Genomic DNA, 24,701 nt, shown 5'->3' on the forward strand with positions numbered 1-24,701 from the left:
CCATTTTATTTATGAGGCAAATGAGGCTCACTGAGGATAAGTAACTTGTCTAAGGTCCCAAAATCAATTAAAAAGCTGGGTCTTGAATCCAGTTCTGCTGATGCCAAAACCCAAACCCTTAAACACGATGCCAGCACTTCCCAAACTGTAACATATACACAAATCAGCTGGGTGTCTTATTTAAATGCATATGCTGATGCAGCAGGTCTGGAGTGGGGTCTGAGCATCTGCATTTCTACAGGCTCCCAAGTGGTGCTCCTGCTGGGGGTCAGAGGACAAGAGTTTGAGTAGCAAGGCTCTAGGCTATAGGGCTGCCCTATCACTCCCACTTCCTCTCTGACTGAGGAGTGTTCTGCATTGAAGGCTGGGAGAAGAAGGCCAAGCTCCATTCCATTACTCTCCTCTCAGTTGTAGTGATGGCTCACTCATGGTCATATTGGTGACTATCACTAATTGGGTGCAGCAGATTGTTGCTATGGGAACCCACAGAGCCAGTGGTGGAAATGAACAGGAACCCTGGTGCGTAGGCCTGGAAGCAAACTCTGAGGCTTGGTTCCTCCCATGCCTCCATCTCCTCCTTCACCTCTCTCCGACCTGTGCCTCTTATTCCAGCTATTCCTTGGAACCCCAAGTCTCCATTTGCTTGTGCAGAATGTCTCCCCTAAAACAACCTGCAATCTCCCCGCTAGATGGTCTCTTCTCTTTGCTCTGGTTAACCTTTAAAATTTTGTCTCAAATTCAGCTCTGAGGCTAACCCTTCCAGGAAGCCCCCTGATGCCTAGTTTGATGTAGGTGCACCTCTTCTGGGCTCCCATAGCACCTCTGCACCCACACACCCCAGCACTGACAGCAGTGTCCTGTAGGCACTGGGGTTCTTGCCCCGTCACTGGGCTGTAAGCGCCTGAAATCAGGAACAATGCCCCGTTAGACTTTATATCCCTAGTGTCTAGAACAGTACTTGCCATATTATTTAGTATTTGTTGACCGACCGACAATAAATGAAAGGCTATTCTAAAGAAATGTAGACACTGAGAATACAAAGACTTGGAAGAAGGAGAGAAAGCAGACCCTTCTATTTGCTTTGGTGAGTGTCTGAACTCCTACAACCACTTGAGAAGTATCAATCAAAATTTTAAAAATGCACACAATCTCAATTTAGCAGTTATGCTCTAAGAATACCATAGAAAAACTTATATACATGTATAAACATGTGATGGCTCGACCATCCAACAAATTCTAACAGCCATTAAAAATGGGATGAAGCGGCTCTCCATCGAATATTTGTCAGTTTGTCTACATATATGAAATATTCCCCAAGATTCATTAGGTTAAAAAAAAGTCCAAAGTCCAAAACAGTGGGTATGCTCTGCTTCTGTCTGTGGGAAAGGATGTGTTTATGTGTACACCCCACTTGCCTGCTTCTATATAGATACAGCACCTCTGGCAAAGACACAGGAATATACAAATAATGGTCGTCTCTGAGGTGGTGGGGAATAGAGGAGGGAGGGAGGCTTACTCTCTTCATTTGCCCTTTGGTTCCTTTTGAATACTTAGCCACGTGGTTGTATTGCTATTGTGGAAACAAACTTTCCCAGTTGCTGGGGAGCTGAAGGTTGAAGTATTATTTAGGGCAGTCATGTTTTTGCCCTTGATGAGGTTGTGGCCTTGATGATATTGAGTTTGGTTCAAGAATGGGGAGAGCTCAATATTAGTAAATATTTGCTTAAATAGAATCATGTGGATTATCAAGGTAAGCTTTTCCCAAATGGGGCAGAAGCCCCAAGGAAAAAAACTCAGTGGCCTAGCAAGAAGAGAGTTTCCCACAACATCCATTCATGATAAAAACCCTTACCAAAGTGGGTATAGCGGGATCATATCTCAGCATAATAAAATCTATTTATGACAAACCTACAGCCAACATAATACTCAACAGAGAAAGCCTTCCTGCTAAAATCTGGAATGAGACAAGGAGGCCCACTCTTACCACTTCTATTCAACATAGTATTGGGAGTCCTAGCCACAGCAATTAGACAAGAAAAATAAAACATATCCAATCTGGAAGGGAAGAGGTAAAATTGTCGTTATATGCAGATGACGTGATATTATACATAGAAAACCCTAAAGACTCCACACAAAAACTACTAAAACTGATAAATGATTTCAGCAAGGTAGCAGGATACAAGTTTAACATATAGAAATCTGTTGCATTTCTTTACACTAACAATGAAATATCAGAAAGGGAAAGTAAAAAAACAATTCTTTTTAAAATTGCATCAAAAAACCCAAAACCAAAACCAAACTTAGGAATAAACCTGACCAAGGAGCTGAAAGACTTATCTGCTGAGAACTATCAAACAATGATAAAGGAAATTGAAGATGATACAAAGAAATGGAAAGATATTCCATGTTCTTGGATTTGAAGAATATTGTTAAAATGGCCATACTACTCAAAACAATCTATAGATTTAATGTGATCCCTATCAAATTACCCATGACATTTTTCACAGAACTATAACAAAGAATCCTAAAATTTGTATGGAGCCACAAAAGACCCAGAATTGCCAAAGCAATTCTGGGGAAAAACAGCAAAACTGGAGGCATAACCCTCCCAGACTTCAGACAATACTACAAAGCTACTGTAATCAAAACAACATGATATTGGCACAATAACAGACATATGGATCAATGGAACAGTAGAGAGAGCCCAGAAATAAACCCACACACCTATGGCCAATTAATCTTTGACAAAGGAGGCAAGAATATTCAATGGAGAAAAGACAGTCTCTTCAGCAAGTGGTGTTGGGAAAGCTGTAAATGTAAATGTAAATCAACGAAGTTAGAACACACCCTCAAACCATACACAAAAAATAAACTCAAAATGCCTTAAAGACTTAAATATAAGACGTGACACCATAAAATTCCTAGAAGAGAATATAGGCAAAACATTCTCTGACATAAATCATACCAATGTTTTCTTAAGTCAGTCTCCCAAGGCAAAAGAAATAAAAGCAAAAATAAACAAATGGGACCTAATCAAACTTATAAGCTTTCGCACAGCAAAGGAAACCATAAACAAAATGAAAAGACAACCTACGGACTGGGAAAAAATATTTGCAAATGATGTGACCAACAGGAGCTTAATTTCCAAAATATACAAACAGCTCATACAACTCAACAACAAAAAAACAAACAACCCAATCTAAAAATGGGCAGAAGACCTAAATAGACATTTCTCCAAAGAAGACATACAGATGGCCAATAGGCACATGAAAAGATGCTCAACATTGCTACTTATTAGAAAAATGCAAGTCACAACTATAATGAGGTATCACCTCACACTGGTCAGAATGGCCATCATCAAAAGTCTACAAATAACAAATGCTGGAGAGGGTGTGGAGAAAAGGGAACCCTCTTATACTGTTGGTGGGAATGTAAATTAGTGCAACCACTATGGAAAACAGTGTGGAGGCTCCTTAAAAAACTAAAAATAGAGTTGCCATATGATCCAGCAATCTCACTCCTGAGCATATATCCGGAGAAAACTCTAATTCAAAAAGATATATTCACCCCAATGTTCACAGCAGCACTATTTACAATAGCCAAGACATGGAAGTAACCTAAATGCCCATCGACAGATGAATGGATAAAGGAGGTGTGTGTGTGTGTGTGTGTCTAACTCAGCCATTAAAAAGAATGAAATAATGCCATTTGCAGCAACATGGATGAACCTTGAGATTATCATACTAAGTGAAGTAAGTCTGACAGAGAAAGATAAATACCACATGATATCACTTATATGTGGATCTAAAATATGATACAAATGAACTTTTTTATGAAACAGAAACAGACTCATGGACATAGAAGACAAACTTATGGTTATCAAAGGGAAAGGGGGTGGGTAGGGATAAGTTAGGAGTTTGGGATTATCAGATAGAAACTACTATACGTAAAACAGATAAACAACAAGGTCCTACTGTATAGCACAGGGAACTGTATTCAATATCCTGTAATTAGCCATAATGCAAAAGTATATGAAAAAGAATATGTCTGTATCTATCTATCTATCTATCTATCTATCTATCTATCTATCTATCTATCTATCTGAATCACTTTGCTATACACCACAAACTAATACAACATTGTAAATCCACTATACTTCAATTAAAAAAAAAAAAGAAAAAAAGAAAGAAGTATCCCAGATCTTGTAAGACCCAGTTCTGTGAAAAGGGTCACCATAGCTGTGTGCCCCCATTTGGGACCCTGGGAGCTAAGGGAAGCAAAGCTGAGACAGGCTTCATCCATTTCTTGCCCTGTGTGGTCACATCACTTACTAAAAGATTTTGCACGCTTGACTAGTTAAATCTGGACTCTTACCTAACCTTGCCGTGGGAGTTTGTGCATGTGGCCTGTCCCTGTCAACCCGGAGCAGACTATAAGTATGGCACAAATATCTTCCCAACAATGAAAGGAAGACCAAGTTTCAAGAAAGGAGGCAGAGGGCCAAAGACACCCCCTTTACTTCCCTCTATTGCATTCTTTCCAGACAGGTGGGAGGGGTCGTGCCCACAGAAGGGAGAGGTGGTGGGGTTTGGAGCCTAAACGGCCCTGATGCAAACTTTATGATTAGGAAAACAGTCTTTGGTCTGATGACTCAAAAATATTTTTCCAAGTGGCATGTCTAAACAAAGACTCTCTACTCCAATCTTGGCTGCTTACAGACCAGGCGGGAAAAGGCATTTCATTTTCCCTCTGCCAGGACTATTAAATGCTGGCTCAGAACTCACCACTTTCCTAAGAATATTACCCCACCCTAAAGCCACAGATTTTAGAGCAGCCAATTAGACAACAATAACAGATGCTTCCTTGATCTTTGTAGCAAAAGAAAAAAGCCAGCTTTTGTTGTAGTGGTTGTTATCGTTGATGCTCATTTTATTTTTGGTTCAGAGCAATGGGCTTCTTTGGAATGGGGTTGGGTGCTCCGCCATGACCTGGCATCCCTGGGGCTTCAGAGGCAAGTTCTGGCTGAGTTTACAAAGGAAAGGTAAAGCACTGGTTTTGCCAAGAGATTATCCAACGAGATTGGTTGCCAGACGGGCGGGTGGAAGAGGAGGCAACACAGAAAGCCTGCCAAGTTGGGGGGGAGCGGGAACCAGGAGCCAGGGCATCCACCTGGGGCTGCCACGGACGTTCTCTATGGACTCACTCAAGGGTCTGCCACTCAGCCACAGAGAGTTTACAGGTTAGTGTCAGAGCCCTTTAAGGCAACATAAATCACCCCCTTTAGCCAATGCCTCCCAAGCTGTAGAAGGCGCCTGTCTGAGCCAAATGAAGACTATTTTCCAGTGGGGTGATGGTATGCTTAGAGCGTTTCTCAATCTTGGTTGCTCACTGGAACCATCAGAAATAAAAACATGAATGCTCAGGCCCCACCCTAGACCGAATATCCCAGAATCTCAGGGGAGAGAGCTTGACATTGTGTTTTATGAAAACTCCCATTTCCCCTCCCTGTCATCAGTTATGTGAACGTTTGTCCAAGGCAGACAGCTTTCCTTTAGAAAAGTCATTTAAAACTTCTATTAGTTATCCATCTGTCTAGAACACATGAGCTTTAAGAATTAAATCCTCAAAATCAACTCACGAGGCATAACAATAATCCCTTTTCAAGATGAGAACATCGAGGCTTCCGGCTCAGTGAGTTGACCACAGTCACAGAGCTAATACACGGTGGAGCAAAGATGAGAACCTGGGACATTTGACCCCAAATGTGCTTAATTCATAGCTGGCAGTGACCTTGCAGGTCAGCACAAGCATCATGGTATTTGACTTTTAGAACAGCTAGTGAGAGTTGTAAGCAACGTATTTTCAGGCGATGAAACAGGGATAGAAAGAGGTTTAACATGTTGCATAAGGCCACCCAGCAAGCCTCAGCAGAGTTGAAACCAGAGCCTATGTTTCCTGACTCTTGGCCCAGTGCCCTCCCTAACAAATAGCCAGGATGCTATTGTCCCACTGACCCCAGATTTTCAGCCTGACTTGTAGAACAGCATATTTAGCAGCTCACAAAGAGAACACATCACCATCCTCTCCTGCCCAGGCAATAAGAGTTGGGTCTGACTCGATGTGTCAATTTCCTTATTGTTCCTAAATGCATTTAGTTAGAACTGGACTTGGAATGTGCCAGCCAGGGCAGAACGATGACATCCAGGATCTGGAGACAGCTCATAAGTTAACGTGTCCCTTTCACTGACCATCAGCTAAGGGCCCCAAATAAAAGTTATACTGACTGACTCAGGGCTGCAATTCTTCTGGGCTGCTGAGATTTGTCAGGCTGGGCAATGAATCTGTGTATCCCAAATGAGATCTACACAGGAAAGCTTCCTTTTTTTCCCCGTGTCCTGGGGGAGGCATTCTCAGGCACACAGGATGCCCACGGTATCTAGAACTGGAAGATGCCAAAAGACACCAGTAGTGCAAGACTTACTACCTGTGCCCAATGAGAATTCACTGAATTCATTGTCTAAATATTTAGGTAAAGAGCTGAGGGGAAGGGCATTCCATTCAGAAGGGACAGAATTAAATTAAAGAAGGAAAGACTTGACAATATGCATGTCTTGTTGTTACTTCATTTGGGAAAATCAAAAAGAAAAATAAAAACCAAAATCTTCCCAAAGGCATCAATGGATCATTCTTCTTGTAGGTTTATAAGCATCATATGTCTTAACACACTGTTATTGTTTTCTCCTTGCTACTATTGCATTTCTGTGCATGACAATAACATAAGAGAGTTAACTTTGTACTTACTTAAAGTTAGATAAACAACAACCCAGAACATACAGACTCACAGCATTTCTTGTCACAGTCAGAAAACAGTCCTGGGTAATGAATACTAGGTAGCAATGTGGAAAAGGCTCTTGATATCATGTCAGATTAAAAAAACCCAGCAGCTATAATTTATGTGTACTATGACTGCAAAAATGTTAAAATATGTAGTTTGTGTGTGTGCACGTGTGTGTGTGTGTGTGTGTGTGTATTAGTGGGGAAATAAAAGACTGGAAGGAAATTCACCAAAATGATCATTTTGAAAATCTAATGTTCTAATAATGGGATAATAGCACTTTCAATCCCTCTGTATATGTGTCTTGTTCAAGATACCTGGGGCTCCCTGAGGCCTTTTCTGTAAGTGCAGAGGACTCTGGATGATGTGTTCCCCAGAGGAAGAGCCTGGTGCAGAGGAAAGTGGGATGAGACAGGAGTCAGAGGCCCTGGTTCTGGCCTTGACTTTTTGGGCATGCTGTGTCATCTTGGGGAAAGTTTCTTCACCTGCTGCCTGGACGTCTAGTGGTAACTCTCCCAATGGACCAAACGTGAGGGACCAGATGCAGAAAGCCCCAAAGTTGCAAAGTCGAACATCCTAGGGGCCTGGCAGTTAGCCTAAGGGAGTGAGGTGGACTGAGTAAATTTGACAGAGATGTTCTTTGCTTCATAACAATTTAAGACTCTTTATCACAATAAATACATTCTCCCATTTTTCTTGAAACCTAAGCCTTACAGGCTCACCTTTTGTTTTTCCACTTCATAGAAACATGGACATGTCAGATATTTCTTTTTCCTCTTAGCTGTATTTTGGAAAAAATGCATAATGAACATGCTGCTGGGCCTCAGCTCAGGGATGAAGATAAAGAGAGAGGGGGTGAGGGACCGTGATGAACTGAGGACGGCACGCCCAGGCTCAGGAGCACCGACTTCTTCATTCAAACCACTTATCGCCACAAGGAAATGCTGGCTTAGTGGGGAGACTTTTTTCAATTCCATTTAGAAATCTCCCAATTTCTAAACATTGAACATTTGAAATTAACAAGAATCGTACATGCCCCCAAAAACCCGTGTAGATTACATACAAGACCAAGAGCTGCCATTCTGAGAGCTCTTCAGGGTTTATACACCCTTTCCTCTTTCATACCCCAGAGCCCTCCCCCTTCTCTCTCCCAGATGGGCCACTAGCAATTCAAAGAGGAAAAGGCAGGGACTTACTATGGAGCTGCTGAAGGCCACAGGGGGCTGTGAGATTTCACAGCGCCCCGTGGACCTTTGTCGCAAGTGGCCCTGGATGCGTGCCCGGGCACTCTGGCTCCTCCTCAGAGGCTGGGACCCTCCTTGGCCCCTTACTGTTGCTGGTCCCTGGTCCCTTCGGGCTGGGAAGGACAAGCACTGGTACTGGGTCCACTCTTCACCGTCTGAGTCCAGCTCCTTGGGGGTCTCCAGTCGCTTAGCTACAGGAAAGGAACCCCGTTATTGCGCCAGTCATACCTTGGCCAGATCATGGTTGGGGAGATGCCAGACTTTGGGGGTGGAGCTAAGAGTAGGCAGCTGGCTACCCTGGCTGGTGAAAGAAGGGTGTGACTAAGTTGCACAGGTTCAAATCCTGGCTCTCCTACCTCCTAGCTATGTGACTTTGAGCTTCGCATAACCCGTGCCTCTCTTTCCTCAATTAGGGATTATAAAAAAGTACCTAACTCGCAGGGTTGTTTTGAAGACTTAATGATATAGTGATATAAAAGTGATTAGCATACTCTAAGGACTGGTAGTGGTAGCTGTATTATTATTAAGAAGAGATTAGAAGCTCCATGTAAATGGTTACCACTGTGGCAAAGGGGACTGGACCGCCTATAATATCCCCTCTTTTCTCTTTCTCCATCCCTCCCACTCAAAAGAATGAATGCTGCTCTTGTGAGTTTCTTCTCCTAGCTAGGAAGCGTGTGTGTGTGTGTGTGTGTGTGTGTGTGTGTGTGTGTGTGTGTGTGTGTGTGTGTGTGTTGTCGGGGGAGGGAGCTGAGGGGATCAGTCAGCTCTGTCGGCCACTTGCAGTCTATGCAAGATGACAGTCCAGGCATTTTCTAGCCACATCCCCTAAGGCAAAGCTTTGCGTCAGTGAAAATCTAAGAGATCAGTTAGCATGGAGGGCATTTCCTGGATGTATCACATCTCACCATGTGCCTACACCTGGGCCTGTCCTGTCAGGTAAGGGGACCTGAGAAAATCTTAAACTTTGGCTGCGTGACTGGCACATAATTTGAACATTTCCCCAGTGCATTCCTGACAGATAAAAATCCTGTGTGTAAATGGCACCAGACAAAGATCAACCGAGGACAAAGATCAACCGACTGGAGGGCTACCGCACAGGAGATCACTGATAGCCTTTGTGAACAAATGAAAGTTTACAAGTGATAAGAACAGCATTGATCTGTGACAAGGAAGCCACAGGGATGCAGGAAGCTACTCCCAGCCTCTGCTGGGAGCCAGGATAATGGTTTTTATCACCATTCTCTCAGGAGAGCAGGGGCAATTCCTTTAGATGAGGGGTGGGAGCCCCTGGAAGCCCTCGTACCATTTTCTTGGTGAGAGTACTCGTGGCCCATGATAGTACAACGCCTGAACACCATCTTGTTCTCGGTCAGCGTCCCCGTCTTGTCAGAGAAGATGTACTGGATCTGGCCCAAGTCCTCGGTGATGTTGAGGGCTCGACACTGAATGGACAAATGGGTCTCTTCATCATACAGGTCAAGGTCGTTGTGCAGGAAGAAGACTTGCCCGAGCTTCACCAGCTCAATGGACACGTAAAGGGAGATTGGGATCAGTATCTGTGGGGAGATCAATTCCCATCGTATCAGAAAACGGGCTGGTCCCCCAGCTCAGAACCTTCACTGGGTGATGGGAGTAGCAAAGCGATTTCATGGAAAGCTCAGGTCAGCTCACATGATGGACCTTCTCTGAGAAATTAAAGGTTAATGACCTCATGCCTCCCTTGGCATTCTTAGGGTCATCTGAAAAAGAGATACGCCTTCTTCAACCAGAGATACCCAGTATGGGGTAGGCACTCACCATTGCTTGTTTAATGACTGAGCCAGAAGGAGGTAAGGAGCTCTAGATGCCTCAGTCCAGAGTCTCCTGATGCCCCTCGGATCTCTATGCCACCAAAGACTGCTGCCCACTTTGACAGGTATTCAGACTCATTTTCTTTTGAAGGATAGTTAACTTACAATGTTGTGCTGGGTTCAGGTATGCAGCAAAGTGATTTAGTTTTATGTATATAATATACATATATATATTCTTTTCCATTCTGGTTTATTATAAGCTTTTGAATATGCTACACAGTAGATTCTTGTAGTTTATCTATTTTATATATAGTAGTGTGTATCGGCTAATCCCAAACTGCTAATTTATCTCTCTCCCCCCCTTTTCCCTTTGGTAACCATAAGTTTGTTTCCTATTCAGACTCATTGTTGATCACTGCCCACTGATCCAATACCTAGCACCTATCAGGTGCTTTATGTGTCACATGCCGTTCTAGGTCCTGCGAATGGCAGTGAGCAGAACAAAACCTCACATTCTAGTAGACAAACAAAGAAATAGATACTGGGTAGCGGTAAGTCTCATGAAAAAGAGTAAAGAAAAGTGAAAAGGGTGACGGCTGGGAGGGAGTCGGTCATAAGCCATGACCTTTGCGCAGAGACCTGAAGAAATGAGGGTGTGAGCGTGAGGTTATCTGTGGGAGCAGGAGGGTTCCGGGCAGCGCATGGGGGGCTGGGTGCTTGCAGGGCGGGGGTGAGAGTCAGCAGGCCTGTGTGTGAGTGTGCAGGAAACAGCTCGGAGATGTGGTCCAGGAGGGAGTCGGGGTCCAGATCACCTAGGACCTTGTTCGTCGCAGTCAGAACTTCAGTTTTCACGTTGAGTAGATGTGAAACCACCAGAGGGTTCAGTGCAGAGGAGAGCATGACCCGACTCACATTTTAAAAGGATTACTGTGCTCAATGAATGAACGAACTAATGAATGAAAAAGGTTCATCAGTAAGAGGACAGTGAAACACCCTCAAATACTGTAAGAACTCAAACACAGATGGGGTTTTGTTAAAATAAAACTACAACTTGCCTTATCTTTCCATAGACTGTGATTACTTATAGAGCCTGAGGATTTTTTACATCTGTCTCTTTATACTGCACTGCAGGTGTTTACCTACAGTAGTTGCCTTTCTTACCTCTCTCGTAGGTGCTCTATGTTTTTGTTTTTTTCCTCCTATATAGTGCCGGTTCTCTTTTTCCATCTCAAACTTTCAAATGAGAAAACACTAATCTGTGGTTTCTTTCTCTCAGGGCTTGGGGTCTGAAGGTTCTCTGTAGTTCTCTGTGCTGCATTATCTTTTGTTTCCAGGTCCCTAGGGTTTACCTGTTTAGATCTGGCAGAGGGACAGGCACACGTGGATCACTGCTATAATCTTACTTTTAAATGGAAAAGCCTGATAAATATTTTCCTCTGCTATTATCTGAGGCCAAGGTCCCGTCCACAAGGCAGGGCTGGTCCTGGCATAATCCCAGTTGTGAATACTTTCAAAGACCCATAAGAAAGCGATAAACATTTCCCCATCTCAGTCCAGTTAGTTCTTTCACGGGGCCAGCGCTGATTTTTCTTTATTTTGCAAAGTTGTGCAGATATTGGCCACGGGTCTTCTGAGTCCCAAGTTACAGAGGGCCTCCTACCTGGAGCAAAATGATCATGGTGAGGAACATGTAGAAGCCTCCAAGGGCAAGGGGAAGGAAGTGGCCCTCGGCATCCGGCACGTCAAAGGGAGGGTGTTCTGCAAAGGTTCCATTCCAGAGGCTGTGACCTAAGAGGAGGCAAAGCCAGGCATGAGGCAAAGTCTCCAATTAATCCTAAATTGGTCAATTACATCAGCCCTTCCTTGGCCTATTGCCAGAAATGAGTGTGCTTTGGAGGAGCCCATCCTTATTCTATATAACATAGGGGTGTGTGTGTGTGTGTGTGTGTGTGTGTATTCATTTAGCTCTAAAGTGGTCCTTCATATATAATACATTTCAATCTCTTGATAGGCATTAAGTCTGTCCTCCCAGAGGAGACGAACATGGGGATTACTTACATTTTGTTGAAGTCCTGTTATTCAGGGGTTGGAAAGCGAGAAAGGGGCAAGAATTTTTTTTTCAGTTGTGTGGTAGAAAGTACATGGCTGGGAAGTCTTGACGGACCTGTATCCTAGTCCCTCTTTCTCTCCCATGCACATACCCATCCATCCATCCAATCAATCATCCAATTACCCATCCACCCATTCACCCATCCACCCGTCCATGCATCCATACATGCATCCATCCATCCATCCGTCCGTCCATCCATATCTCTGTTCACTCACTCCTCCCTGCCTCCTTCCTTCCCTCCCGTTATCCAAAATTTTTTAATTCAAGAAGGAGTCGGTCCTACTTCTTGTCTTTGAGGAGTTCCCTACCAAGTCAGGGAGTCTGATGTAAAGATACAAATCCCACCTAGCATGAGGGGTGCTATGCCAGATCCTGGAACACTATAAGAGCCCATAGTGACAGCACCAGATGCAGACTGAACCCTCTGTTTCCTTAACTGTAAATGGGGATAACAACATCCATCAAGTGAGGATTGATAAGTGCACCTCGCACGAGCTCTCTGAATCTCAGCATCCTCATCTGTCAATTAGTAATAATACCTTCTCCATGGGGTTGTTGTGAGAACGGGATAACCTAATGTGTATGATGCTCTTGGCCCCAGGGCAGGGACTATAGGGAATAAAAGGCATAGGGGTTCCTGCCCTGCCCTTAAGATACTTCTTTGCACAGGAGGTTGGGTCACATACCATCAGACACAGCAGAAGAAAGGAGACTTACAGACGTGAGGTTAAGGGCCAAATGTAAGGCACAGAGTAAGGGTTACTGGCCTTCAGAGGAGCTACAGACCATGAAAGAAGTCAGAGCAGGCTGCATGGAGGAGGAGGCCTGGAGGGGTTCTGAAGCCCAGGTGGGTACTGGTTGATCAGAAAGGCCTGGGGAGGACATTCTGGGCAAATAAAAAAGAAACACCATCTTCACACAATTAAAGCAAACATGTGATAAATGACCCTCAATGGTGCTCATTCGAGAGCTTTCACCTCCCGTGGGAGCTGTGTTTGATTTGGTGCCAGCAGCGGCCTGTGTTATTCTCAGACAGAATAGAATCCTGCCCCTCCCAATTACTTTCTCCATGTATTTATTATTTTGGGCAATCTACCAAGCTGCTTTTGGTTGGCCTGTACCTTATCTAACTCTGTGACCTTTTAATCATTCACTTCATTTCCCTGGAGACGCAGTGAGATGATCTCCAATGTCCTTTCCTGATCTGACGTCCCCTGAAAAACCTGTCCCGAAGCAGAGCTAACAGTTCTGCAGCATTTCCGGCGACAGGGGGATGGCCCACAAAACAAACAGTTGGTTTTCTTGTTTGCCTGCTTCCGTCCCATGCAGGTGCTGCCCTTCCAGCCATGAGCCCCTCACCTGGATTGCCATTAGACACATCTGGGAAGCATATTCATTCAAAACTCCAGGCCACGCACAAGATTGAATCCCACTGTCTTCACTGTGGTGACATAGAAAATCTCTGTGGGCCTAGGAAGATCTTAAGCTTTGGACACTGTCTTTTTTTTATCTTTTTTTATTTCGTCCGCACCTCATGTCTTGCAGGATCTCAGTTCCCCTGCCAGGGATTGAACCCGGGCCACAGCAGTTACAGCACTGAATCCTAACCTCTAGGCCACCAGGGGACTCCCTGGACACTGTCTTTTAAAAACAGTGATGGGTGCAATTTCTGACAAAAGTAAAGCGCAAACGCCAGAGCTGCTCACTGGCGTGGGGTTGGCAGGGGTTCTGGACTCAGCATATGAGTTCTTCCTTCTGATCCTCCCTGCTTCTTTGTGGGGTCTCCTTTAGGGTCCTGAGAACCATCCTTAGTGTTAAGCCAGAGACGGGGAGAGTGGGTAAGAGTGAGAGCCTCTCTTCCCCTACCCTCTGAGGATCTACTGAAATGGCTCCGGATCACTCGTGTCTACACGTCCCACAGCTGTCTACACCTGGCTGTTATAGAACCTGGCCACGGCCCAGTTCTAATCAGGTCTCCATCCTTGGCCTTGCTCTTGGCACACCAAATGGCCAAACACTCCTCTGCATAACATGACTCTTCTTCCTGCTGCTGTGCTTGGCTTGTGCTGTCCCTGGGGTAAAGTGACCTCTCTCTTTCCTTTCACAGCTGCCCGCCCCATCCTGTTTCTGTCACCTCCCTCCTCTGGTGAACACCTACTGCATCTGGGAATCAGCTCCAGCAAGGCTTTCTTCCTTGATGCTCCCATAATCCCGGTCGTGGGCTGAATAATGGCCCCCTAAGGTGTCCACGTCCTCATCCCTGGGCCCTGTGAATGTGCTACCTTAGATGGCAAAAGGAACTTTGCAGAAGTGATTTAGTTAAGGGTCTTGAGATGGGAAAGAGGAGCCTGGATTATCCAGGTAGGCCCAATGATGGAATTACAAGTGTCCTTATAAAAGGGAGGCAGAGGGCCACACTCCCACAGACAAGGAGAAGGAAATGTGAGTGGAAATTGGAGTAATGTGCTTTGAAGATGAAAGAGGATGCTTCAAAGGGAGAAACACAGGCAGCCAGTAGAAACTGAAAAACACAAGGGACCGATTCTCCCCCTGGAATCTCCAGCCCTGAGGACACCTTGGTCTTAACGCAGTGAAACTGACTTTGGACTTCTGAACTCCACGGCTATAACAGAATCAACTAGCATTGTTTTAAACCACTTAATTTGTGTTGACTTTTGACAGTGGCACTAGGAAATGAACACAGTACCTGGTACCGCCCTCACTGAGTGGGACAGATGGTGTTATTGATTCTGTGCTCAGGTTGGACTTCCTCCTACTAGACTATGAGGACCTTCCCGCTCTTTGAGGACCAGTCCTGTGATTGATTCATCTTGTTACCCTTTCATGATAAGGGGGTGCCTGGGTTCAGGAAGTATTTCTTGGACAGATACATGATAGATGCTCTTCCTAAGATTTAGAGTGCGTACTACTTTCAGGAGAATGTCATCTGCATTTGTACTTAATTGGCACCCTGTTAAAGTACAGAGTAGGCTTTGAGGCTTTTCTTTCTTTAGATGAGGAAACTGAGGCTCCAAGTTGCAGCAACTCGCCCAAAGAAACAGAAGATGATTGTGGGGTTGTCCTTTCCAGAACATTCCATACCTACAGCCCCAGTGAGGCACATGAGGAAGAGGATCCCGATGCAGAAGAAGACATCTGTGTTCATGCGCCGCTCGATCTTGCTGCGTTTGTACCGCGGGCCGCTGTTGTTCAGCATGGCTTTTGTCTCATGGCCTTTGAGAGAAAATGAGATCGTCAGTCCTTGGCCCCTGTTTGCCTCTGGCTCTTCTCCCATGAGATTTCGATACAAGAGAAGCTTCATTCTCTAACCTGAATCTGTCCTGCTGCAGGGAGATTCTGGGAACGGCCGGAGAGACCTCACACAATTCGTCAGCAGGTTTTTACTGAACATCCCCTACCTGCCAGACACTGGTGGGCATGGACAGAGCTACTGTGCACAGGCTGTGCCCTGCACAACTCAAGAGGTAGCCCTCGTTTTGTAGCTGTCATAGATTTGTGAGTCCATTAGGACACATTTGTAGCCAATGACAGTAAGCTGTCTTGAGGAAGGGCCATCTTTTTCTAATTTGCGCAGAGGTGCTGTTATGGGCTCAGTGGTGGGATACAGTGGTGAGACACATGATTCACAATCTGGTGAAAATATACAGGGAAACAAGTAAATAAGGTAATTACAGTTAGCCATAAGTCCAATGAAGTAAACAGTAAATAAGGGGCTAATAAATTAGAGATGGTGTTAGAGAGTGTGGTCAGGGAAGGCTTCTCAGAGGAGGTGACATTTGAGGGAGACCTGAAGGGAGAGAGAAGAGTTGGGAGAAAAGGATTTTAGGCTGGGGGAACAGTACATGCCAAGGCCCTGTGGCAGGACTGTGCTTGAGGCCAGTGATTATCATGCTTGCTTCTTTGCCTAAGGTGTCGTCGTGCTCATGCAAGAGTGGTAGCAGCCAAAGGTCTCCACCCCAGCATTAACTCTGAGCAGCTACTCTCCTACCCTGGAGTTCTGCATAAAGTTTTGTTTAAAGAAAAGACAGTAAAATTTAAAAACTACTGAGTTCATTCAGGCACCCCCCCCCCTTTTTTTTTTCCAATTAGAGAAATTCAGGACCGAAACATAGAAGGGACCCGCTCCAAATGAAAGAATAAATTGACACCAGAGCCACATGGAGAACCCAGGATTCTGACTCCCAGTCTATTTCTCCTTCCAACAACTCCTGGAACCCAAACCACCCAGCTAAGAATTGAGAGTCAAACTGAGCCTTTGTCTTTAGAACAGAGCCTCCCCTTTGGGGCTGCCAAATTTTATTTACCACGCTGTACCCCTCAGCAGTCAAATTAAAAGAGACCCGTCACATATTTTCTGTGCAAAATTAGGGAAAACCAATATATCAGCTCCAGCAGTGTGTGGTTTAATGCTGTTTAGCTGGTGGCCTTGTGGATTTAAAGCGGCAACAAAACCGTAGGAGCGAGCATGCTAGGCTTATTAAATTAGACTCAAGTTGCTGCAGCTGTGCAGGGGCTGACACAGCTGTGGTTCCTGCGTGCCCCAGGCTCACCCCATACAAGGGGTCCTCGGACCACCCCCTTCACCCACCTGCTTCCTCACTTCCTAAGATCCCCCTGTTCTTTTGGCAAAATTTGGGCTCAAGGGGGAGGCAGTATGGTGTAGTGGATAGAATGTGGGCTCTAGTGTCCGACAGAGCTTGGCTCTGCAGATACCTGACCTTGGGTTATAGGGAATTAATCTCAGGAGACATGTGACCTTGGGGGAATTAACCCTTTTGTATCTCAATTCCTCATCTGCAAAATGAGATATAGTGGTTGTGTGTTTTGGGGTGGGGGAGTGAACTGATATACACAAAGTACCTAAATTAGTTTCCTGTACACAGTAGGGGCTCAATAAATGTTTGCTGTGAGGAGCGCATACCTCTACACTGAATCTCTTCCTTCTGGAAAGCTCACTTGTCCTTTTTTTAGCCTTTGACTCTGAGGTGCTGCTACTTTGTCCATCTGTATTATCAAGGCAGAGAATGTAGCTCTAGGCCAGTAATTCTCCCCAGGGGACACTTGGCCAAGTCATGAGAAATTTTTGGTTGTCACCTTTGAGGAGGTGGTGCTGATGGCATCTAGTGAGCAGAAGCCAGGGATGCTGCTAAACACCCTATAGGATGGCCCCCACCACAAAGAACAATCCGGAACAAACGGCAATGGTGCTGAGGTTGAGAACCCCTGGTCTAGACAGTAACACTAAACACAATTTGTACCATTTTTGCTCACATTTTCTGAGACCCTAATGTGTGCCAGGCATTGTGAACCTTATAACCCTAGGAGGCAGGGGTTATCAGTGCTCCTTGTGCTGAAAACTGAACCAGCTTCCCAGGAACTTGCAGCCAGGGAGTGATTCAGCCCCCGGCAGCCTGAGTCCTCAGAGTCATGATTAACTCTCCCTCCATCTGCCTCCTCACAGACCACTCCCATCACCCACTCTGACCTTTGTTTCTGATTAGGCAGAGAAGCAAATCCATGTCTATGCAGGTTTTTTGTGCGGTAGGGATTGTTGAAGCGTTCATGTCTAGTAGGTCTACCAGATGGCATTGAACTCCACTGCCAAAGACCCTTGAAAGCAGTGACCTGTGCTGACAAATATAACATCCCTCCCTCAAATTAGGGGAAGCCAACTAGACTGTGACACAACTTTTTAAAAAACATATTTTTCTTTTTTTAAAAATTTGATTAATTTATCTTTTATACAGCAGGTTCTTATTAGTTATCTATTTTATACATATTAGTATATATATGTCAATCCCAATCTCCCAATTCATCCCACCACCACTGCCCCCCCTCACTTTCCCCCCTTGGTGTCCATACGTTTGTTCTCTACATCTGTGTCTCTATTTCTGCCCTGCAAACCGGTTCATCTGTACCATTTTTCTAGATTCCACATATATGGGTTAATATACGATATTTCTTTTTCTCTTTCTGACTTACTTCACTCTGTATGACAGTCTCTAGGTCCATCCATGTCTCTACAAATGACCCAATTTCGTTCCTTTTTATGGCTGAGTAATATTCCATTGTGTATATGTACCACATCTTCTTTATCCATTCATCTGTCGATGGACATTTAGGTTGTTTCCATGACCTGGCTATTGTAAATAGTGCTACAGTGAACATTGGGGTGCATGTGTCTTTTTGAATTATGGTTTTCTCAGGGTATGTGTCCAGTAGTGGGATTGCTGGGTCATATGGTAATTCTATTTTTAGTTTTTTCAGGAACCTCCGTACTGTTCTCCATAGTGGCAAAGTGGGAGTCTACTCAGACCAAAACAAATCAAATCAAACAAAATAACAAGCAAATGAAATACTACAAGGTGTCCCAGTGAGTGGAAGATCCAGGGAAACGTATTCTGGAGACTTCCAGGGAAGGTAGACACTCCAGGGAGACTGTGTTTCCTCTATAGAAGAAGTCTGCAGTTGTTCACGTAACAATAGACACGTACTGAGTACCCATGGAGTGCCAGGTGCTAGGTACTGGGGATACAGCAGTCCCAAGACCTCCCTCCAATACTTCAGTTATCATTGTGAGAAGTACTGCTGTTACCTTTTCTCAATGGGAAGCAAAATCAAAGTGCAAAGGAGAGAGAGACCACCATCTATGGAGCCACAAAATGAATAAAGATAATAATAAAAACAACTGCAAAAACAACAACTAAAACCCATCCCGCCCTCACTTGCTACACACAGTGCTGGGTTCTTTCCATGTGCTGGGTCACTGGACCCTCATGGGGGACCTATGGGGCAGGTACAAATATTCTTCCCGTTGTAGAGATGAGGACACTGAGGCACACGAGGTGAAGTTGCTAAGTTTGGTGAGGTTATTCCTCAGGCTCAAGAAGATGTTCTTCATCCCACCTATGGTTAGTGTCACAAAAGTGTTAGGGATACATGAGCATGAGTCCCCCTCCCTGTCTTGTCTGGATGAGTGACAGTAACTTGGAATTGAATTATGTCTCTGTGGACCAAGAGAGCTGCTGTGATTCCAGCCTCAGTTTGCTTAGCTGAGAAATGGGAAGTCACATGACTCTACCCCTTAGAACTGATGTGAGTTCCCACTGACTGAAGATAAATTTGGAGGAGGTTTTGGAGGAGAGAGGATAAAGGACAGGGACACAGGAAGCTGTCCAGGGGCAGTTACCTGCGTAGATGACAATGCCAACAGCCACTTTGGTGTTTCTGATGGTGCAGCCTCGAAGCAGAAGACTCTCACTGCCAAAGCCGGTTCTGCTCTGGTCGGGATGTTCCCTGGGGATGAGGAAAGAGAGGGAGCTGTTTGGTGGCCTCTCCACGCTGTCACCGGTTAGCGTCATAGAATGAGAGTGGCGAGTAACAAGATCCCTCTTCTCTCTCTTCTTCAGAAGAGTGATATTAACTCAGAATCTAAGCCCCATGTTTAAGTGCAACTCTTCATTGCTCCTGGGATGTCTAGTGGGGGCTGGACCATTAGAAGGGAATCACCCATCCCTAAGGACGTAATCATTTACTCACCTAAAAGGCAGAACTCTGCTGAGGAAGCCTTAAAATAAACAGACCTCACAGCAGGTGGACCAGCGACCCTGTGCAACATCCTGCAAGGCAGCTTCTCAAAAGGGAGGTACATGGAGTGTTTCCCTTTCTCTAGCCTCCGGAAGCACTGCAATTTTCCACCTCACACTAGAAACTTCTGAGTCAGTCCACATTAGTGATTACTCAGCGTCTGGCCCTTATTCTATCCTGATGCCCTCCATTTGGGTTTTTCAGGAAATTTAAATATTACTTTTCCACAACATTGGGGAGAACAGAAAAGTAATAATCTGAACCCTTAGGGATTTTTCTCCTTCTAATTCTTTAATACTTCATTTCTCTAGGTCCAGTTATAAGTGTTTTCCATGTATTAATTAATGCTCATGACAATCTTATAAGATAGGTCATGTTTCATACCCATTTTATAGATAGGGAAATTGAGGCAAGTTCACAGAGCTAGTATGTGGCAGAAAGGGGATTCAAACCCAGGGAGTCTGGCTGCAGAGTGCTATACTACCACTCAATACTCCTCTTAATAATAATTCTTTACTGTGTTTGTAAACTACATTTATTTACATTATTTTATTTGTCTCTTCACAGCTCTGGGAAGTTAGTTGGGTGATAGTCCTTACTCATAAGAAAGATGAAGCTCAGAGAGGGTGAGAGATTTTTCCAAGGCCACTCACCTAGTACATGGGATATCCTAGGACTTGGGAACCCAGGCCCCAGACACCAACCCTCATGTGGTTTTCACTACACCAGGGTTCCCAAAGTAGCACCCCGTTAATTTACATTGAATCGGAGTCATTCCCATTTGCAATTCTTTGAAATCTAACGAGGAAATGTCTTAGTATTTCATTAACTTTTTTCTAGCACTTATCTAACTTTTCAACACAGAGGAGGCTTTGGCAAGTAAGTCTGTAGTTAGAATGAAATAATAACTGTTTTGATTTCATTTTATTAATTTTACTGTTATGAAATTTATATATGGAAAGTAATACTGCCATAAATCTGTGGCAATCTACATATGGCAGTGATGCTGGATGCCCACAGTGCCAGTAACATACATTTTCCTTTTGAAATAAAGAAAGCCAATTAAAAATTTGGAAAGTAGAGGTGTTTTATGAATGTGATACAAATCATAAAGGTGGTCCAAGAATGGCTGAAGTTTATGACCTACCTCTCCTTATCAAGGAGGGAGTTGGCTATGGATAGAATATTGGGATAGAAACTTGAATGATTCAGTGTCAGTAGCTAGTGGTTTGAAGAGCATTTTTTTATGATGCTCTGAGGTGATAACATATGACAGCATCTTTTTCTCCCAGTCATAATGTTCCTTTTTCAATGGATGGTGGAAAGAGATTAGCCATCTCATAGCCCTTCCATTTAGTGCTCTGTTTACAGGGATGTTTATTTAACCGACTCAGAGCAGTATTTCTCCACCTCAACACTACTGACATTTTTTGTGGGATCATTCTTTGTTGTGGGGACTGTTCTGTGCATTGTAGGATGCTGAGTAGCATCCCTGGTCTCTACCTACCAGAGGCCAGCAGCACCCCTTTCCCTAGTTGTGACAACCAACAATGTGTCCAGACTCGCTAAAGGTCCTCTGATGGAGAGGAGGAAAAGGGGCTTGAGAACCACTTCTTTATAGAGATCTTACTGTTTAAAAGTTACATTTTAAAATCTGACATTCCTAATCTTCAAAGCATTAAAAACGACTCATTTTCTAGCCAACCTCGGTAGCCCCAGGAGAACTCCTAAATTAAGGGGACCCAAAGAAGCTTCCGGAGACCTGGAGGCATCAGACAGTGGGTTTATTCAGGAAGAGAGTGCTTATCATCTGTGGGTGCTGGGCCTTGGCAGGGATGTAGGACCACAGTGAATTCCCCAGCATCCCATGGGTTGGCTGCTGGACTGACCAACTGGACTTTCAGGGCTCACCCATGAGGCCCGGGCAGGTGGGGAAAGACAACTCTAGGGGCAGCAGCCAGGAAGAGGAGGTGCTGGGGGTTGAATGGAACTGGGAAAGTTCTGTCTGAGATTAGGGGCCAGAGCCCAGGATGAAGCTTAGAAAGGCTGGCTGCTGGCATGAGCTGTTTGGGGGAGAAAGGATTACAAAGAGAAACCCAGCAAGGAGGCTGCTCTCTAAGAGGAAGGAGAATGGCCCAAGGCATGGGTGACTTGGGATGAACCAAATCCACAAGACTCGGGCTCGAGGGGTAGACTCCTTGCCTGGGCAGGTGGCAAGCTCTACCTTGCCAGATGACTGCAACGAATCCCCTTCTCCCCCAGGAGCTCGTGCCCTTCTCGCCTGTCTCCGTCCGCTCTCTATGAGCTTTTAAAAAGTAATTTGCATTGAAAAGCTGCTATTTCTCTTGTACTGTTCTTACCCTTTCCCCTCTTATCTTGCTTCTCAAGATATTCATACAGCCTGAGAACATGTGGGTGGAGGGAAAGCATTGACACCTGCCTCCCAAGAAGCCTTCTTAAGCTTCACTGCAGGGCCCATTGGTAGAGAAGTTGCTATAACATGTCTGAGCTGTGTGTGCAGACAATGGAAAACACACCAGGGTTGGAGTGAAAAGACCCGGCTGTAAGTCCTGGCTCTGCCTTGAAGCTGCTGTGTGCCTCTGGGAGAATCCTGAAAAATCTTATCATCAGATCTCCCATCTGAAAAATGGGAATCATAATTCTCGCTTCGCTGGGTTGTTGTGCAGATTAAATGAGACGATGCTCTGTGAAAGTCCTCTAACTCTTAAAGCCAGAATACGGGCATTTATTCACATCTGTTACCACTACTCTTTTTTTTGGCCTTTTTTTTTTTTTTTTTTTTTTTTTTGCAGTAAGACCGGCAGTCAAATGTGGGAGAAAATTATAGTAAAACTCTCAGGCTGAACCAGAGGTGAGGACCAATAACAACAATAATTGCAACAGCAGCAGTCGCATTAACTATCTACTCTGTGTCAGTTTCTGTGCTACGGGCTTTGCATATGATCAGTTCTTAGACAAGAAAAATCCTGTGATGTAGATATAATCTTTATTTTACAGATGTGGAAACGAAGGCCCAGAGAGGTTAATTAATTTACTCAAGGTCACACAGCTTGTAAGTGATAGAGCCTGGTTTCGAACCTAGGTCTGTCCAACTCCAAAGTCCCCGTTCTTACCTACAGGGCAGTAATGGTCCCTTCAGAAATCTGATCTAAATTCAATCATACTTGCCTCCCCTGAATCAGAGTGTGGTCTCAATTTTGATGCTGTTTCACCAGAGTTCTGAAAAAACTATTAGTGAATTTAACCCTGTGAGATAATTAAATACCACACCAGCAAAAAAAAAAAAAGAGTAGAAAAGTTTTCCCAATTTAGTTAGTTTTCTCTAGCCCTTTTTTTATGATAAAAAGAAATAAACTTCCTTAGGACCCAGATGCTTATCTGTTTGGCCATTTCAAGAAAAAATGTTTTCTAGCTGCAGAGGAGATATTTACAAGCAGCACACAGGCAGCAGATACTTACATATAACCCTTAAACCTGTTAAGGTGGTTGTTAGGCTTCTCACACACGATGGTGTTGTGGAAACGTTCTGGTTGGAACTGTACCTCCTGTGAGAGAGAGGACGCCGTGAGGTTATTAAGTCAGAGGGATCTCGTTTTAATAGGATCATCAGGAGAGCTAATCACTGTTAGAACCATTGCAAATAAGGTAATCCCTGCTTTGTCACACTGTGATAGTTGTAATGTGTTAAAAGAAACAGTTAAATCCTCATTAAGGAGGAGAGAATAGATGCAGATGAAAAGTTGGATGCGTGGCAAAGGGAGGGCCCTGTCCTGACCACTTTTCCCCGGCCTGGGTTTGAATCTCTAGACTCAAGCTGCCCCATAGAATTTACCACAATGATGGAAATGTTCTTTGTCTGCACTGTATAATGTAGAAGCCACGCATTGCATGTGGCTGTTGAAATATGGTAGTATGACTGAGGAACTGATTTTTAAATTTTATTTAATTTCACTTAACTAATTTAAAGTTAAATAGCTACATGGGGGCTAGTGGCTACCAAACTGGGCAGCATAGAAATAGATGATCAAAAAAGCAGAGATTATAAATCACACGACCTACAGCTAGCCAATATTTGTGTGTATATAGAACTTCCAGGCTTTAAAAAATATATGCATACACCTACATACACATTTATGTACAAACATACACATTTATGCGTTTCAACAATGAGATTTCGTGTTCATACAACTTGAACATTTTTACATGTTACCTGGATAGATACCTATTCCATGAATGTCGCCCTATTTCATTTAATCCTTTCACTACTGAACATTGACATGGTTTCAATTGTTTGGCTGTTGCAAAAATGCTGTGAAATAATAGCTAATAAAACAAAATAAGTAGGGACTTCCCTGGTGGCACAGTGGTTGGGAGTCCGCCTGCCGGTGCGGGGGACACGGGTTCGAGCCCTGGTCTGGGAGGATCCCGTGTGCCGCAGAGCATCTAAGCCCGTATACCACAACTACTGAGCCTGCGCTCTGGAGCCCATGAGCCACAACTACTGAGCCCGTGTGCCACAACTACTGAAGCCCGCACGCCTGGGGCCTGTGTGCCGCAACAAAGAGAAACCACCGCAAAGGGAAGCCTGCGCACCGCAACAAAGAGTAGCCCCCGCTCACCACAACTAGAGAAAGCCCACACGCAGCAACAAAGACCCAAGGCAGCCAAAAATAAATAAATTAAAAAATTCTCAAAAAACAAACAAACAAAAAAACACAAAATAAGTAGCATTTACTAGACTCTTATTTCTGTCAGATGCTGCAATGAGAACTTAAGAAATGCTATTTTTTTTCAAGCTTTCAATCATTTTATTAAGTAAGAACTTTGATCAGCCCCTCTTTAGAGATGGGAAAACTGTGACTCACAAGGGTTAAGTGGCTATCCGTGGTCATATCAAGACTGGGATTTGAATCCAAGTCTGAGTGCAGACCCTCTGTTCTTTACTTGCACAGCACACTGCCCCCTGGTGAACATTCTTATAGCAAAGCATTTAAAACACATTCTTGACTCTTCACTTTTTCTCTTTCATTCAGTATTTTAGTTGTACAATCTCTTAAAGTTCAATGAGGGGGAAAACACAACTAGGGGTG

General features: G+C 44.3%; 1 protein-coding gene across 1 annotated transcript in view; it reads right to left on the bottom strand.

Moving 5' to 3' along the window:
- Positions 1-24,701, bottom strand: part of ATP10B (ATPase phospholipid transporting 10B (putative)) — a 118,994-nt gene that overhangs the window by 56,040 nt on the left and 38,253 nt on the right. The window contains exons 4-9 of the mRNA XM_061188412.1: positions 23,071-23,156; positions 19,193-19,299; positions 15,085-15,216; positions 11,533-11,660; positions 9,386-9,638; positions 8,032-8,270 (exon numbers count right to left, since the gene is read on the bottom strand). Of these exons, the coding sequence (XP_061044395.1) occupies positions 8,032-8,270; positions 9,386-9,638; positions 11,533-11,660; positions 15,085-15,216; positions 19,193-19,299; positions 23,071-23,156 (945 nt within the window). The remainder of the gene's footprint in view (positions 1-8,031; positions 8,271-9,385; positions 9,639-11,532; positions 11,661-15,084; positions 15,217-19,192; positions 19,300-23,070; positions 23,157-24,701) is intronic.

This window comes from Eubalaena glacialis, chromosome 4, assembly GCF_028564815.1.
Source record: "Eubalaena glacialis isolate mEubGla1 chromosome 4, mEubGla1.1.hap2.+ XY, whole genome shotgun sequence".
Taxonomy (NCBI): Eukaryota; Metazoa; Chordata; class Mammalia; order Artiodactyla; family Balaenidae; genus Eubalaena; species Eubalaena glacialis.